The following is an 18,005-nucleotide window of genomic DNA, read 5'->3' as shown; positions in this document are numbered from 1 at the left end:
ATACACTGCTGTGTTTGAGACCTTTTTTCTTAGCTTCCCCATCTCTTCCCCTTTGAATCCTACTTTTTTTTTTTACTGTGTCACCAAGTGTCATCAGCCCTATGAAATGACCCTCATCTTTAATTTCCTGCTTCTTTCTTTCTTCTTGAACTCCTCTCCATCCTCTGTTCTTGATAACTTGTAACTCACTCACCAGACACCAAAACACACACACACACACACGCAGACATTCAATCAGAAGACAGAAACGCATGCTGGTGTGGCTGGTGAAGGGTAAACAATCCTTGCACTGACCAGTCAAGCCTGGGCTTCCTGGAGAATGTTTGGGCAATGCCCTGGAACTCTGGCTCTATCAAACTCTGTCAGGCACCACTGGATTCTGTGTGTATGTGTGTAAATGATAGGATAGAGCATCAAGGTGAGGTTTCAAAGTGAAGAAAATACAAAATACCCTCTCTTATCTCATCACGCCCCCTCCACTTTTCATCTGTTTTTATTACCACTTTATGTTAATAAGAGTTCATAATAATTTGTATGTCACTGTAAGTGACTATGACTGATGATGAACCTGTGCTTAAATAACATCTTTATAATGGTGAGACTGAGCTGCAAGAGTTTCTCAGTTCATCAGTAAATGTATTACCATAAAAGCAATCAGCAACTATTTTGAGATTTGATTGAGCCTTAAAGCAATTTTCTTGCATACGTAGATTGCAAGATAATGGGAAGCAATTTTAGGGCTTCTGGTACAAAAATGCTAAAATATTCATTGTTTTAATAGTAACTTTGACTATTAAACTTAATCAGTAGACTGCTATAGGTTGTCCAACACAAGAGATCTGAAGACTAAGAGAATAGTCGATGCAGAACGTTAAATACATCAATTATGTGGTAAAATATGGCACGATCTGTTGTAGTGGTGTACCCACATATGATAATTCAAACCAACTCACAGAAAATAAAATCACTGGTCCTGTCGCCCTCCCCTCACCTCAAACCTTTGCTGCACCAAGTTCTGCTGGAGGTTTCTCTCTGTTAAAAGGGAGTTTTCCCTTCCCACTGTCGCCAAATGCTTGCTCATAAGGGGTTGTCAAATAGTTGGCTTTCTCTCTGTATTATTGTAGCGTCTTTACCTTACTTGGCCTGATATGACGCTTTATAAATAAAATGGAATAATTTCCTTTTTTTTGGACTCTAAGAGCTGCAGGAACAGAAGGGGTTAAGAGGAGGGAGAGACAAACCCCATGTCCATTACAGAGGCACAACTAACGCACTCTATATTAAAAGTGAAAAATGAAGTAGGTTTGAGGACCGTGCATAGCATCAAGGGCACATCCATAAATGTGATGCGCCATAAATGCATTTCGCTGCCAGTGTCCATCCATGCCTTTATGTGTGTGCAGTGGAACTCATTTGCATGTGTCTGTGTGAACAGCAGATCGATGTAACTGAGACCCTCCAGCCATAGCTGTAAGCTGGCTGTCTTTGCGAACACGAACATGGTAATTGAGGCATCACACCATTCTCCCTTTGTCTCTATGCAAAACATGAAGAGCTAGTTAATGGTCCAGCAGCGATGAACAATGGAGACCACTTGCAATGAATGCAGTGATGGAAATAAAAGAGTAAGATAACCATTATTATTCACTGTGAGGCTGTGCACAAGGGCATGATGCTGCCTTCCTCAAAGCAAGAATTTATTTAAATACTTGTGTTGTGTGTGTGTCAGAGCATGTGTCTACTGAGAATAAGCACCTTGTTGAATTTTATGCTTTTCCTACTACAGTGCTGTTGTCTTCACTTGACTATGTCTGCGAATGTTTGTACATCCATTCCTATATTTTCCTTTAAAAATGTTTGACTGATATCCACCAATGTGTATGACGCTGCTGTGAATGAACAGGACCCAGTTTTTCGCCCAGCTGAATCCATCATTGCCCCGTTTGTCTGGATCTTGAATTGGTCGTGGTGTCTATAACACAGCCCCTCTTTATACACACATACAGAGAGTGTAGCTGTGGAAAAAGCCCACTTTACTTTGTATGGCTGAGAGTGCAGCTTCAGTGAAGATCAGTGTATCCGTGTGTGTGTGTGTGTGTGTGTGTGTACGGAGAAAGAAAAGAGGATGAACAAAAGCTATACAGACAAATCTTTGCACAATGTGTTGGAAAATCTCCCTGGACAGACTGAACAGTTGAATTGCAGCCAAATGGAAGAAAAAAAAAAACATATGCGTGCATGTGTACTGTGTGGGAATAGATATTTGCCCTCTACTCATGTGCTGCATATATGATTGAGAGTACAGTAAGAGTTGCGAGTCTGTGTGTTACTGTGTAGGCGTATTTGAGGTGAGATGGTAGAATTCAGAGTTGGGCATGAGTCAAAGAGCAAAATGTTTGGAACAAGCAGAAATCCACTCGCTCCCTTTGTCTGCTCAGCTGAATAAAACATGTAACTACACAACAAGATATTCAGCTTCCATATCATAAAATCATTTAATGTTTAACAGTCAAGACACTCAAGTCTGGCAAGTTATGTTAATATGTATTCGGCAGTTATTATGATTGCCTACATTGTCTTTAGTAATATATTGCAATGCATGAGCCTGTGGCACCAATGTAGTCATTGCAGGGAAATGTGCAGCAACATCTACTAATCACCTGAGGACTAAAAGTCCAATTAATTACTTAAACACCTAAGCTCACAATGCCCCACTTTACAATTTTTTAAAAACATTCCATCATAACAATTATCTTATCTAAATTGCGTCATTAAAAATGACCCAAACTGAACCTAATTGTACCAGACTGCCACTTTAAGCCCAGCTGTACTAAAAGAAAACAGAATATAATAAATAAATAAGTAACAATAATAACTATAATAATTCAAAACAAAAATTGAATTTAATTAAACTGAACAATATGCAGAAAAAGATTTCCCTGAAGCGCGAAGAGGAATTTTCATTAGCTGTGAGTCATTTTGGTTTAAGGTTAAACGTTAGTTCAGTTTAACAGTTCTTTATCCTTACTGAAAAAGGTAGAGTAATAAAGCTGAACGTTCCACTCTCATTATAAAACAACGTTAAAAAAAGACCCTTTGATTCAGTGTAAACCCAAGAGGTAGAGCGAAATCACTTTGCAAACCATGTGTCTGCCGTTATACAAGTGACACTACCTAAACCTTTCATCTCAGCTGTTTTAAACAGCTCCATTTCTCTATGTGGAAACTAATTAGACAGCAGAGAACTATGAACTTCGAGCCAAAAAAATGATCAAAGAAGGTTTTGACCCTGCCAACATTTTCCCCCGGGTGCGGACAGCGCCATTATCAAGCTGATGTCTTTATGTTGCATATTAAACGATGGTGAGCGTGGCTGCACAACGCAGAATCACTGTTAATGTATGGTCCTTTCACAGGATCCTCTCTTACAGACAGATTACTATAATCTGGATTAAGATGGAGCTGCATGTGATGGTTAACTTAATATGCAGCTGAGTCTATGATGCGTACGAAGTGTGTAAAAAGATACTAAAATCTGGGAAGGCCTTCACGAACCATAGGGAGTGGCTAGTGACTTAATCTACTGTGTGCTTGTTTACATCAGTATATTCATATCTACCTCCTCCAGATGAGCAGTCCAGCTCCCATGGAGAGCAGCATAATGAGGGCAGCCACAGACACGACAACAATGATCACCACCGGATTCTGTTCACTGGATGCCAGTGCCACTGCAAATAACAAAACATAGTTATTACACATATAAACAAACACACACACACACCTTAACCGAACAACATAAGTAGCAGTTATGAGCCTAGGAAAGAATCACAGGGACATTTGTGCACATCATCTTGCTGACATTCAGCTGAAGAAGAACACGAGCTGAGGACAAATTATGAAGAAATCTTTTTTGTTTTAGTAAACAAGAAGCACTGACATCAACAGAACAGGCTCATCTTTACAGTCACTGAGTAGTTCTTCTAGATGCTGTTTTATACTCTAGTGTATCAGCTGACATACAATTATGCACATTTTCATATTTTAAATAGTTCTCATCCATGTTAGTTTCAAATGTTTAGAGCTCGCTGAACTCGTCTGTGTTGCAGTGGGCGCCTGCTACATCCTGTTTTCTTACACTACCTACACCCGGTTCCTCTCGCTGAACATGTTACTTATCCAAACTGCATTTTAGTTTAAACTACACCTTAAAGCACAGTTAGAGTCAAACACCCAGCCACAAACAATGCAGTAATTTTCAAGATTTTATTGCAGGTTTAAGGTTGACAGGACGACATGTTGAGATGTGTTTTCCTACAGTTTCTTTCCTTTGTTTTCATTGTTACTTTACCTTCGTGCATGTAATGCATGATTTGGTCAGTTCTCAACTGAGTGGGAAGCACAATTCCAAGCTGTTTAGGCTTAAATGTCAGTGTTGATTAATATTCACCGTCTCCCACACAAAGTTAATTGACAGATAAATGTAATAAGCTGTATGCTTTGTTAGTTGGTGATGCAGTATGTGGGGCGATCAAAACATTTTATGAACCCACGAATAACAAAAACAAACTTCTTGAATTGGACAGCCAGCCAAAACCTTTAAGAAGTGTCTTCGTGCACGTCAGCACCGCTTTTAGCCACTCACACATTTGAATCTATTCTACTGTGTCTACTGTGTCAAAACTCTTTTAAGAGGAGAAACTTGTATGAGGCTAAGACAGAGACTGTTTTAATGCTGTGAGAGGGTGCATGATGGCATGTGCACAGTTCACATCACTCGTGTCAATTTTTCTGCCTTAAGCCTCAGTTACATTTTCCACGTCCACGAGTCCACTCGGGTCTGCTCGGTCTGAGTGACAAAATGTCGTCATAACACGGGAAGCGCGAAGGTCGGTGCAGATGTCTGTGCGCTTGGCTGTTTTTTTGTGACCGCGCAGACTTGTCAGCAGAGAACTGATATTATGGCTGCCCGGCCATCGAGTCTCCAGCTGTCCGTGTCCACAACGGAGTATAATCAAGGCTTTAGACACCTAATGGTGCCGACTGAACTCCTGATCTAATTCGCTGTATTAGAGCTTGGACAATGGTCAGTCATTCTGATACGGAGATTAATTTTTCAGCTAGATGCGATTTTGAGGTCCATGATGAAGTCACAATTGCAAGTGGTCAGATCAGGAGCACAGAGAGAGCTGGAGGTAGGGCCTTAATTTGTATCAAGGAGTCACAAAACGTTTCGATCACACATTATAAAAGTTTCTGCAAAAGTAATGCACCCCTCTGGTGCGAAGCAACACCGCTATAATACTATAAATTCTCAACATTCCTCTTCCTGGAGAAATACAATGGTTGAAAAAAATATATTTGTGAAAAGTACAAGGCAAGAACAAGAAGGATACCAGCCAAACCCTGAGGTGGCATAAGGGACACTATATCAACAGGCGCAAAGAAGAAACATTTCACGGCTTACTGCTAATATCTTGAATCTTCACACATAATCTTAGACACAGTCACATCCCATATCTGTCTCACTAGCAGCACGCCTCATTGTGTGGGCTGGCCAGGTGCCTGCACCGAACGCCTACCCAATCTGCCTGGGCTAAGAGAAGGGAGTGGGGAGAAAGGAGAGAAATCAAGGAGGGGAAGGGGGAGGAGGAGTAAAACTGCTACTCACACTCGCCAAGTGTCTGCAGCTCCAGGGGAGTGCTGTACGCCCCGTAATCAATGGGCGGCGGGGACGAGGATGAGGATGAAGAGGAGGATGATGTAGAAGAGGAAGAGGACGTAGAGGAGGAAGATGAGAGCGGGGAAGAAGACAAGGCTGAGGAAGGAGCTGGTGTTGAGAAGGGGCGGATGAGGAAGACATATGTGGTGCCGGGCTTAAGGTTGTTGACACTGATCCGTGTGGCGGCAGTCTTCACAGTAGAATAACTCTGATCCTTTTGTTCCTGCAGAGATCGAAAGAGAAGTGAGAAAGAGGGAGGAAAAAAAAACAACAAAAGAGAGAAACAGGAGAGGAAGAGGTGGAGGAGTTAGACGTGTAGGAGGAATTCATTTGTGAGAGGGCTCATTCGTTTCCGAGGCACAGTTTGTAATTCTGGGAGATGTGCAAGACAACTTTGTAACAAAATCAGAGGCTTCGGTAATGTTTCAGTTATTGAGACAGTGTTTCAAAGAGTCAGACATTTTGGCACGCCAAGTTAGGAGTTTTTAAACTTGCTTTTAATAAGGGAGAATTACTCATTGCTTTGGGAATAAATTATAAAAATTCCAGAAGGCAGTAACAGTGCGACTCCGTGTAAAGTTTTTAGAAAAACAAATATGGTGCTCATCTGTTGATGAGAATGAGTGACACCTTCTACAATGCAGAAAAATGGGCTGAGTGAGTAACACATTCAAATAATTGCAACGCTTGCTTTGTAATATACTTGTTTTTGCATGTTATTTGCAAAACATCTCCATTTAAAACAGCAAGTATAAGAAGTCTGCCAGGATTGACACGGATTCTGGTTCCCAAACAATGAATTTTAAAGCTTTTGGCGACTCCCTGACTTTGTGCAGCATCTGCATGAAGTTGATCTGATGGTTTTTATGAAAAATGGAATTTTTCCCAAAAGCGTTGTGTGTGAAGGTCATTGTAGTCTAAGGAGCTTGGATTTCTTTAAGTTGCTTGAAGACGTTTCACCTCTCATCCAAGAAGCTTCTTCAGTTCAGTTCCATAGGAGATCCATTGTGCCTCTTTGGGGGACACTCCTATAAGGCTTAAATCTGGGCCTCTCCATGATTTGACCTTAGAACTGAAGAAGCTTTTTGGATGAGAGGTGAAACGTCTTCAAGCAACTTAAAGAAGTCCAGATGCTTTTCTTTCCAAGCTCCTTAGACTTCCCAAAAGCTTCTTATTAAGCTTAATCTTGGTCGGCAGGTCAGATTTTTATATGGAGCTTATTGAAAAAAAAAAAAGCAATAAAACATATCACATCGTCATCAGCTTTAGCCTAGCTCAGTAGCAAATGTTAGCATGCTACAAAGCCTATCTGAGCGTGATGGGGGGAAAAAAAAAATCCCCCAAAGCATCCGTATGTTATGGTATTATTGTGGCATTATGATGTGAATAAAGCAGCCACCGTGCCCACATAGAGAGCTGCTACATCTCTATGTTTTGTTCATTTGTGAACACAGAGGAGGAAATAAAGACAGCAGAAAAGTCAGATGAATGACACACACACACACACACACACTGAAATAAAAAGAGATTAACTGAGAAACAGAACGGTTGCTGCTGCATAATGAGCGTACCCTGCAGAGTGAGCTAAGCTATGTGACAAGAGCTGACAGGAGAGAACTGAAGAGGAAAATTTTGGGAGTCTATGTAGATCTGACGCGCGAAACAACAACAGCACTCTGAGCTGACACTTTCCAAAGTCAAGTAATGAATACACCGAATTAATCATCATTAGTCATTAACAGTGTTAATCGTTCTTATTGTCAATAATGTTTTTTAATTATTATTCAAATTACAAGTTTAAATAGTTCAATTTTTTAAATGTTTAACAAATCATTAAATTAAACAAAGTGATTTTAAAATATCAGTAAACACCATGTGGGCTCAGACGATGACTGTGCACTGTGGTAAAAGAGACAAAGAAAGAAAGAGGCAACATGCTGACTAAACAAAGCTTTTCTTTCTTAAACTTTAATCGGGTTTCTGCATTACCTTTTCATTTCATGGCTGTTCAACAATTTTCCTGTCTTACTGTCAGTTATACTCCTTCTATCACTTAAATTCTCTTTACTCATCTGTTTCCCACATTCTGCTTTTTTTCCCCTACACGCAGTCCCACTAAGCGCTTTTTCATTTCTTTCTATCGCTGTCTTACAAGCATATTTCCAACAAGTCATTTCCCCATCTTCCTCTGTCTCAAATACCCTCTTCACCCCTCTCTATCTGTTACCACAAAAGCTTTTTATCCCTTCAAAGTACACCACAATATTCCTCTTGTTACCTCTTCTTTACCCCACATCTTTCCCCACCCACCTCTCTTCTAGATTTGTTCCAGTCTCTCTTTTTTCATATAAAGATCTGGGAGTAGAGCAGCAAGGAGCGGAGCTTTAATAAATATGATGAAGCATAGGGAAGAGAAGAAAATGTGAAAACTGGTGAGAGCTTGCCACAGCCAAACACAAAGACCTGGCATTGCCAGAAAACACAGTGTGTGAAAATAGACAAGTGTGAGTGTGACAGCTGTCATTTTATGTCCACGACAGATTTACTGTAAAGACTAGTCGCAATCTGCTATGCTATGCAAATGAGCGTGACACGGCAGATGAAATTACAGCGGGTGTTCATGAAAGAAAAAAAAATTAATAAAGATATTCATTTATACATTAACTGGGCTATGAATGACTCTGAAAAAATTCTGGAAACAATAAATGGTTGCATTTGAACATATGGCCTTCTGTGATTCTATAGGGAGTGTTAAAATGTAGCAATCTCGGCTTTTGTGGGAATAATTTTGACCTCTCAGAGTAGCTCTTTAATGTCCTTTCATCAATACAATGGTACTATTATAGTACATGTGAAAAAGAAAATTAGTAACGAAAATACAAATAAAATCTAGATAAAAAAAAGCACAAGTGAAATGATTTCAGAACTTGGAAAAATCCTAAAACAAAATAAAAATATAGAGTTTTGATATATGTTGGTTTGGTATAAATTTTATTACAACTTGCCTGATGAGGCATTGATGGAGGTGATTATTATTGTAATACCTGTACTGATTTTTCATATATACCTCCAGCTCAAACAGCTGAAACAAGAAAATCTCTGAAAACTGAAACTAAACTAGTTTAAAAAACAAAAAGTCAAACATGAAATAATAATAAAAACTAATAAAAAAATAGAAGACATGAACATGAAACATAAGCCTGTTAGAGCTGTGTGGTACACGTCTATTATAGTGGCACGGCCTCCCTGTTTATCTGCACTCTGTTCTGTACAGCAGGTTCTGTACTGCTTGTTCTTGCTATTAATATTGATAAACCTGTTATAGAAGTAAATTTGATCTTTAATATCAGCCACGAACATATCTCACTTCATTCTAATGGCAAAGAAAGAACCTCCAGAGTGCTGAACTTTTCCTCCAGTGAGTTGCTGAATGCTATTTATATCAAGCAAACACGAGAGAAATTAAAGTTTACTGCAGCTTTACTGCAGTGAGGAGTGGGTGTAGAAAATTTGGTTGGGCATCAGAAAGTCACCAGAAAACAACGGACTTCTGAGGGACTCCATATGATGCATGTCATTCATTTTGTGAGTTCTTTCCACTATAGTTGGTACCTTTAAGTCTTTCCTCTCTCTCTTTGCACCGATCTGTGCATATCTATTAGTAATCTTATCTGTCTCAGGCTCTGGAGCTGCATGTTCCTGATCTGCAGTTACTGTCCCAACAAACCTGCAGGGCATTTATTATTATATTGCTTGCCGTGTCTCTGTGCACGTCTTTCATGTTTGCTTTTTCCTTCATCCCACGTGGTGAAAGTAGATGGCCAACCTCCCAGAGCATGATTCTGCTGGAGTTTTTCCACTTTCTTCAGTAAAACTTGTGTTTTTTCCCCCCCTCCTCTACAAATAAGACTGAATTCAGCTGATATTTATGATGAAGTAACAGCACATATACCTTTTCATAGTATTTGACTTCATATCCAGTCCGGCTGCTGTTGGGATGAGAGGGCTCTCTCCACACCAAGGTTATGCTCTTCTGTTCGATCTTCTCTGCTCGCAGTTCGCTGATAAGAGATGGTGCTACAGAGGGAAAGGAGGCGAGAAAAAAAGAGGAGAAAGCTGAGTTTAGGTATGGTGAAAATACAGTGGCTACAACTATGATGTCTACCTTGACTCAATGAGCAAAGGTTAAAGAAGGAGTAGCATCAACTCTCTTAGAGAGAAGAAGCAGGCACTTACATATAGTACACCTGACAGGATTTCCAGATCAAAAGGAAGAGAGGGAAAATGTCTGCATGAGAGGGCTCATAGGAAAGTCAGGTATAAAGTATGAGAGGTAAGAGATTAAATACTGAAGCTAAAACGTGTCAAAGCAGGTAGCTGCCCATGAGTAGACAAAGGCTGTCTCCCTCTTTCCATTTGTGTGTGTGTGTGTGTGTGTGTGTGTGAATGAACAGCTCCCAGATCCTGTACATCGGGATTGACAATATATCAATACCAATATGGGCTGAGTGACAAGTCTTTATTGACACAAGACAAACGGACAGAGGCACTCTTAATCTTAACTTTCTATTTCTTCTCCAGGTCTCTTAATTAAACTGACCTCACTTCAGTGTTTTCAGACTGAATCCAGAAAACTGCACTGGAATTTAGCCTGACACATAATTTGGCTCTTATTGATCACGCCAGTGCAATACATGAGGAATGATTCTGTTCAAAGCTCATCCAAATTTAGATGCAGTGCATAATGACAGTTGCTCACAAAGCAAACACTCTCATTATTGATGAAAAACTAGTTCTTTGATTCTGTGTCAACAAATGACAGGCTGCGCATAGTATGATAATCAGCAAACACCACCCACTCTTGCTTAAGTGCTAATTATACGGCTAATTATACCATGTGTAATGAAGTTGCAAAAAGGGTTGCCAGTCAAAAATACTAAGAAAAATTATGTGGTGTATTTAGCTTAAAAGACCTTTATGTTAGGAAGGAGTGGTGCCATTAAGGCTGGGCGACAGGGTGAAGTGGCAGAGAAGTTTACGAGGGGGGGTTTCTAGATTTCATTTACTTAAATGCACATCAATACCTTCAATAGCATTCAAAAATATCCAGTTAAGTTCCATATTTTCTGTGGTTTATTTTACTTCCCTTTTGTAGTGCTTGCTCTTTTTTTTTAACTTTAATTCATTCCGACAATAGTTACCGATTCAGTTCTTTCCAGGTCCATTTCTTCCTCATCTCCTCCTTGACCTTTAGCCATCAGTTTGTCTCATTGCTCCTCGAAAAAGGCTACACTAATGAATATGTTCCGTCTGTCACTCACACGTGAACACATGAAATACTGCACACATACACACATATACACATGCACGACCTCCTCTCAAACAGCAGGATAATAGTCATTTTAGGCAGCAGATCAAAGGCAATCTGTCAGCATTGCTCTCTCTCAGTGTCCACCTCCATCTGTCATTTTTTTATGTCGCTGCAAACACAGGTATAATGCATTTTTCGGGATAACTATGTGACTTTTTGTTTCATGTTGGAAGTAAGGATGTATATCCATATGTGTGTATAGGCTGATGTCAAGTTTGCCAATGGCCACTGCAATCACAGATGCGTTTTATTTTTGCCCAATCAAGCTGAAAGAGGGAAATCCAGGCCATATGGAGACTATCAGTGTGAAAAAAGGATTAAAAAATAGATTTTTTTTTCTTTTTAATACAAAAGAATCATTTACTTGGATTTAGTGATATTAACACTAGTTATCACCAACACACCAAATAAATCCAGACATTCCTCAACAGCCGTCTCAGAAGGATTCTCCACATTCGCTGGGCAGACACAATCAGTAGCATCAAACTATGGGAAAGAACTTGTCAATTTCCAGTAGAGGAAGAAATCAGGAAGAGAAGATGGCGCTGGGTAGGGCACGCTTTACGCACATCGCCAACCAACATCACCAGGCGAGCTCTCAGGTGGATCCCCCAAGGCAAGCGAAAGAGAGGCCACCCAAGAAACTCCTGGAGAGGAGACCTCGAGGCAGAAGCAAAAATGATGGGCTACACCTGGACCCACCTAAGAACGGCCCAGGACAGAAATCTCTGGAGATCTACCTTTGGCGGCCCATACCCTGGGAGGTGTGACAGGCAGTAGCAGTAATAGTAGTATCACCAAGACATTAATACTCACTGAACACTGTATTAGTTAAACCTTGCTAGAACATGATAGGAGGATCTTTTGCCTTGAGTACTGCCTTAATTCTTCAAACCATAGTTTGGATTAAACAAAATGCTGAAAACACTCTTCAGAGATTTTGGTCTCTGGTGACATGACAGCATCACATAGATTTGATGCAAATTTGTCAGCCGACTCTCCTTTTCCAACACATCCCAGAAAGCTCTACTGGAAATTTGATGACTGTGGAGGCTATTTAAGTATCGGGAACTCATTGTCATTTTCGGGAAACAAGCTGGAAATGATTTGATCTTTGTGACATGGTGTTTGTTCCTGGCCTAGCCTCAGCTTCTTCTTGTTCTTCTCTCTTCTGCTGCTTTAAGGTTTGATGTGCTCAGACATGGGTTTAAAGATACTCTTCTATATATCCTGGATGTAATGTAAAGAACCCTGGTCATTCTCCTCCGACCTCTGACATCAACAAGGCATTTTCACCCAGATAATGGGCGCTTATTGGATATTTTCTCTTTTTCGGGCTACTCTCCATAAACTCTAGAGATGGTTTTATGGAAAAAACCCAGCAGATCAGCATTTTCTGAAATGCTCAGTCCTGCAACAACAGTCCCTTAAATCACCTTCATTCTGATGCTCAACTTCAGCAGGTCACCTTGACCATGTCTTCAGTTGCTGCCATATGTGTAATCAGTTTATTCTAATAAGTATTAAGAGTGAGCAAAGGTTTTAAAAATAGACATACATATTAAGAGCAGTTAGAGATCTTTTGAAAATATCATCATTACTTTGAGTCCTCAAGGTATTCTGAAGGATATTCTTGCATAATGTGAACACGGCACATTGTACAGATGCATACACAGTAGGGGGAGAGTAGTCGTGGAAGCCATAGGCGCTCTAAAAGTTGTTATGATGTTAATGAACACGACACACGAATGTAAATAGACATAAGCAAAGAAATTATTTGCGGTGATTAATGAATATGCATGGGCATTAATTAAGTGGGAAATAGAATAAAGGATGTAGATGGTATAGTTAGGAGAAAATAAAGGGATTACCTCCACGATAAATGAAAGGACTAGACAAACAAAAATGGAAATAGTAAAGGTATTGGGAGGAAAGAAGAAAGCGAAAACTGTTAGTAACACTTGAAAAGGTATTTAGGTCAAAATTAAATTTTTACCATTAAAAAAAGCATTAAGCTTAATGTGTTTAAATTACAGAAAATAATTACCTTCTATGTTTATGTGTTTAAAAACTGCTGAGCTAATGAACACTATTACTTCATTTTTGACACAGATGGCTCACACCTATTTTCTCTATTATTTATTTCCTCTGTTAAAAATATGCACCCTAAATAGATGGAAAATTTATAGGAATCTAAAATACGTAATCCTAATCTTATTAGAGCTCAACTATTTTGAGTGAATGCTTGAACAGACAGTCCCTACTTTCTCAAAGCCTCTGACACTCAAATACAAGAAGAAAGGTAGCTTAACATACTAAAGCAAGAACACAGTGTCAGCCTGCTCTGGAGGCTATTGTTTGCTATTCTTTCCTTCCTTCTATGCTGAATTATGCATAAGACTATTCCCTTCCTCCAAACCGTGGATCACATCACAGCTCAATCTGACAATAAACAAGTGTGCACTACAATGCAAAAGTAATACAAAGGTTAAAGTGGTGCTTCCACCTCAGCAAAGAAGCGCTGTAACTTGTTCGCCAGACAAACTAGCATCAAATTCGCCCGTATTTGAAGTGCTTTAGCACATAGGTGTGCAGACTGTACTATTACTTTTTTTCTGCCCTGCTATCTACCAAATGTTCCTTTGAGAACAGAGTATGGTTCATCTCTACTTTCAGCAGATTTACACATTTTGAGGTTATATTTTTACAACAACCATAAATACAAAAAAAGTTAGGACGCTTTGTAAAATGTAAAACAGAATGTACTGAGTTTGGAAATCTCACAAACCCATATTATATTCACATTAGAAGACTGAAAACATATCAAAGGTTTAAACCAAGACATTTTTGCTTGTTTTAGTATTTTTGATGGCAGCAAGACGGCTCAAAAAAAGTTGGGATGTGGGCTTCAAAAATTCAGTGGTACTAAACAGAAAGAGCTGGAGTCGAATTTTGCAATTAAATGTGTTAATTGGCAACAGGTCAGTAACAAGCGACAGGCAGAGTTTCTCAGAAGTTAAGATGGGCAGAGATTCACTAATTTGCAACAAACTGTGTCTACAAGTTGTGGAATAATTTCAGAATAATGTACCGCAATGTAGAATTGTCAAGATCTTTGAAATGTAATCATCTTCAGTACATAGTATGTATTAAAAACGGACATGAATCTGTTCAGAGGCTCAGGAACAAGAAATAATTGTCTGTGAACACAGTTCACCCTGCTATCACACAAATGCAGGTTGAATCATGCAAAGAAGAAGGCACCACATGTAAATATGATCCAGACACACCACCTTCTACTCTGGACCAAAGCTCATTGACAATATGCTGAGGCAAAAGTGTTCTGTGGTGAATTAAATTGAAATTTGTGCATCTTCTGGACTAAAGAATAACATTCAGCTTGGTATCGGCACACAGTTCAAAAGCCTGCATCTTTGATAGTATGGGATTTGTTAGTATCTGTGTCGCTGGCCGCTTGGATGTCTGGAAAGGTGCTGACAGTGCTGAAAGGTGTGTACAAGTTTTAGAGCAACATATGCTCCCACAAACTAGTCTAGACTTTCACCAACGGAAAACATTTTTCTTAGAATGGTACATTTTCTCAGTTGAAACATCGGACGTGTTTTCTGTTGTAAATAAAATATGGGTTCATCAGATTAGGAAAAAAAAAAGAGCCCCAGCTTTTTTGGAAAAGGTGAAAAAAAGAAAAATGGTACTGCACTACCGGTGTGCTTGATCTAGATGGCCTGAATAGTTCAGTGACTTTTTCTCTCAACTGACCCACTGAGAAGAAAAGCAGTGTGTTCCAGGACATCCTGATTTATAAACTAAGCACTGAGTAATAATATGAAATAAGAAAAAACTAATTGCTGCTTTTTGCCTTTCAGCATCACGTAGAGGAATGAGTAACACACTTTACTGCTGATTTTAGCATGACTCCAAAAATATAAAACATGACAAATCCAACATAGCGTCACATCATATTTTCAGAGGACTTTCATCCTTGCTCCCTGCGGCTTGCAACCTGGCTCCTGGGCAAAAAGCTGGTTGTGCTGGTTCTCTGTGCATTTATCATTTGCAAGGATTAAACAAAACATGAGCTCTAATTAATTAAAAAGGGGAACAAATTAATCAGAACAAGAGCATAAATTAATCAAAACGTGAAAAACGAATGAATCAAAATGTGTGCGCACATTTATTATGCACAAGATAGCATTTTGTGTACTCGGTAAACTATAGCCTCAGAAGATTTTCCTTTCAGTGTCTACTGACAGGCTTAGAAGATTTAGCCATTTATGAAGGCAAGTAGATGTGAAAATACTGTCCATTCTCCACTTCAACACACACTCAGCACACACGAGCATATGGGAGGGAATAGTGACTGCATTTGGCTTTGTGTTTTAAAAGAAAGAATCGGTGCAGACTTCTCTTTGAAATGTGTTTTTGAAACACATTTACACAACTACACTCACATAAAAACATATACAACTGCATGATGATTTTCAAAAGCAATATAGAAGAGGTGATGGCTATGCAATAGAAGTGCACGCCAGACATTTCCAGTCCCTGATCTTGCAGCAGAAATCGCACGGCAGACATGCTCATAGGTGCCCATCACAAAGATGAATGGCTTCTGATAAGGTCCTGTATGAATGCCTTGCAGTACATATACCAATCACTAACACAAGTATAGGTCTGTAGACTCTAAAAGGGACACTGTGAATTTTATAAAAGTGATGCATGTACAAGTATAGTAGGTATATTTTGTGACAAAATAGTAACCAGGCTACAATTAATACAACTTTGTTATCATATCAAATCAGGTTGTGGCTCTCTGTCAGTCATTTTAAATAAGAAAGACTCCCAGCAGGGAACTTTAAATACTGGAAGTTCTTAGAAAGTTGCTGGATCATCATGAGCTTGTGAATGTCCTGGACATGCAACACATGAAAAGGAGAGCTGATACAGCCACACTGCATGCCCCAGTGTGAGCAGCAGTGATCCTCTTGGGGAATCTAGAAAACTCCACCTGTTGATGTTGGTTTGACTAACATTCAGACTGGAAGGTAGCAACTATTTGCTCTTCCTGCCACATGCAAGCGTTCATGACAGAATTCTACGTATAAATATTATGGACACATATCTGTCATACAGTCCATGGCTTTAGGGTAGAGAATGGAGAGTGTCAGGTTTGGGGGTGTATGAAGAAGTTGGGATGAGAACTAACATCTCCAAATCAGAGGCCATATTTCTCAGCTAGAAAAGGACGGAGTGTCCACTCAGGGTCAAGAACGAATTGCTGCCCCAAGTGGAAGCAGGAGAGGGGAGCGGGAGACTGGCAGACAGATTGGTGCAGCACGTACCATAACAGGGATGCTGTACCAGTCTGCTGTGGTGAGGAAAGAGCTGGGCGTGAAAGTGAAGCTGTCAGTTTACAAGGTTGATCTACATTCCTACCCTCACCTATGGTTATGAGCTGTGAGTAGTGACCAAAGAAATGAGATTGCAGATACAAGTGGCGGAAATTAGATTCCCCTCAAGGGCATCTGGGCTCAGCCTTCAAGACAGAATGAGAAGCTCAGCCATTTGGGAGGGGCTGAGAGTAGAAGTACTACTACTCCACATCAAAAGAAACCGACTGAGGTGGTTTGGGCATGTGACTAGGATGCGTTCAAGGTGAGATGTTTTGGGCACATCCTAGGAGGCTGTGTATTTAATTCAAAGGGACTCTGATTGGTTTAATCTTCTAAATACCACAAATGTTTATTTGAAATAACTGAAAACTAAGTGATAACAGAGTCAAAGAACAGCAAATAAGCTGACAAGTAATCACATGGATTGTGCTTGTGGATCACATACAATTGGCAAGAACACAACAGATTTATATTTTACAAAATATTTAGAGTAATTGTAATTTTTTTTTTAAACAATGTGTGTTTTTCTTTAGATGACTAATGAAATAACTAATGGTGATTTTAAACGAAATGTAGTTTGCAAATATTTATTTATTTATGATTGCTTCTTAAGGTCAATCGATCTTGGGATCACCAGAGACTCCAGTTGTTAGTCCATGTATGTTAAATATGTTGGCGCTGAAACTAAACTCTTAAATCAATATATGTAAAGTGGAGGTTCTGAGCCTGGTATCATTATTTCAATTCAAAAACTGTTGAATTTAAAATACTGAATGTTTACACTACTATAAACAGGAACAGGACATGGTATCTTAGATTTGTTTCTTGGTTTGGTCTCTGATTTGCCAAATACCAGCAGAGCAGTTAACCTCCTAATACCCGAACTCTTCCGCTGCATGAATTCTTAATTTCTCTTTGCTATTTTTTACCTGATTTTTGTTTCTGATAAAAATGAGATTCAAATATGAGAACATTCATTTAAAATTTCGATAGAACAGTGGCAGCATAATGTCCTTGTAAGTGGATATCAGGCCCTTGTAGAGCAAAATTTAGTATTTTAGTCTAGACAACCCAAAATGTGATGTCCACATATGTGGACGGCAGGTCCTAGGAGGCTGTGTTTTACATTGTATGTACAGTTAAATGATTCTCACAAGTAAATCTTTTTTATTAGGATGGACTTAATACGTTGTATCAAATGATCTTTCAGCATTTTGCTCCTTAGATGAGTTAAATACAGAAGTGCAGGAAGCGATAACTTACTTTTAGAATTGTGTGGGGTTAAAGAACTGAAAAGACTTTAACAAAAACCCAGGTTCTCATAAGTTCATCTTCAGATCCACTCAAGAGCCACTGCTTTCATTGCAGAGACTCTGGAGGTTACATGGCAGCTCTGTCCTCTCTGTGGCAAGTAGATGTGTGAATAGACTTTGGCAAGAAACGGCACCCACTGCTGTAGGCTCTTGCATCCAGGTGTACGGAGGCAGCTGAGGTGCAACTG

General features: G+C 39.5%; 1 protein-coding gene across 2 annotated transcripts in view; it reads right to left on the bottom strand.

Annotated features, from left to right (window-relative positions):
- LOC120726362 (ephrin type-A receptor 7-like) overlaps positions 1-18,005 on the bottom strand; it is a 154,739-nt gene that overhangs the window by 22,070 nt on the left and 114,664 nt on the right. For both annotated transcript variants that reach the window (XM_040019876.1, XM_040019877.1), the window contains exons 6-8: positions 9,672-9,796; positions 5,669-5,942; positions 3,620-3,728 (exon numbers count right to left, since the gene is read on the bottom strand). In XM_040019876.1, coding sequence (XP_039875810.1) covers positions 3,620-3,728; positions 5,669-5,942; positions 9,672-9,796 — 508 coding nt within the window. The remainder of the gene's footprint in view (positions 1-3,619; positions 3,729-5,668; positions 5,943-9,671; positions 9,797-18,005) is intronic.

The sequence above is a fragment of the Simochromis diagramma genome, unplaced genomic scaffold (assembly GCF_900408965.1).
Source record: "Simochromis diagramma unplaced genomic scaffold, fSimDia1.1 OVJJ01000753.1, whole genome shotgun sequence".
NCBI lineage: Eukaryota > Metazoa > Chordata > Actinopteri > Cichliformes > Cichlidae > Simochromis > Simochromis diagramma.
The sequence above is the reverse complement of the archived record's forward strand: the minus strand, read 5'-3'. Positions and strand labels throughout refer to the sequence as shown.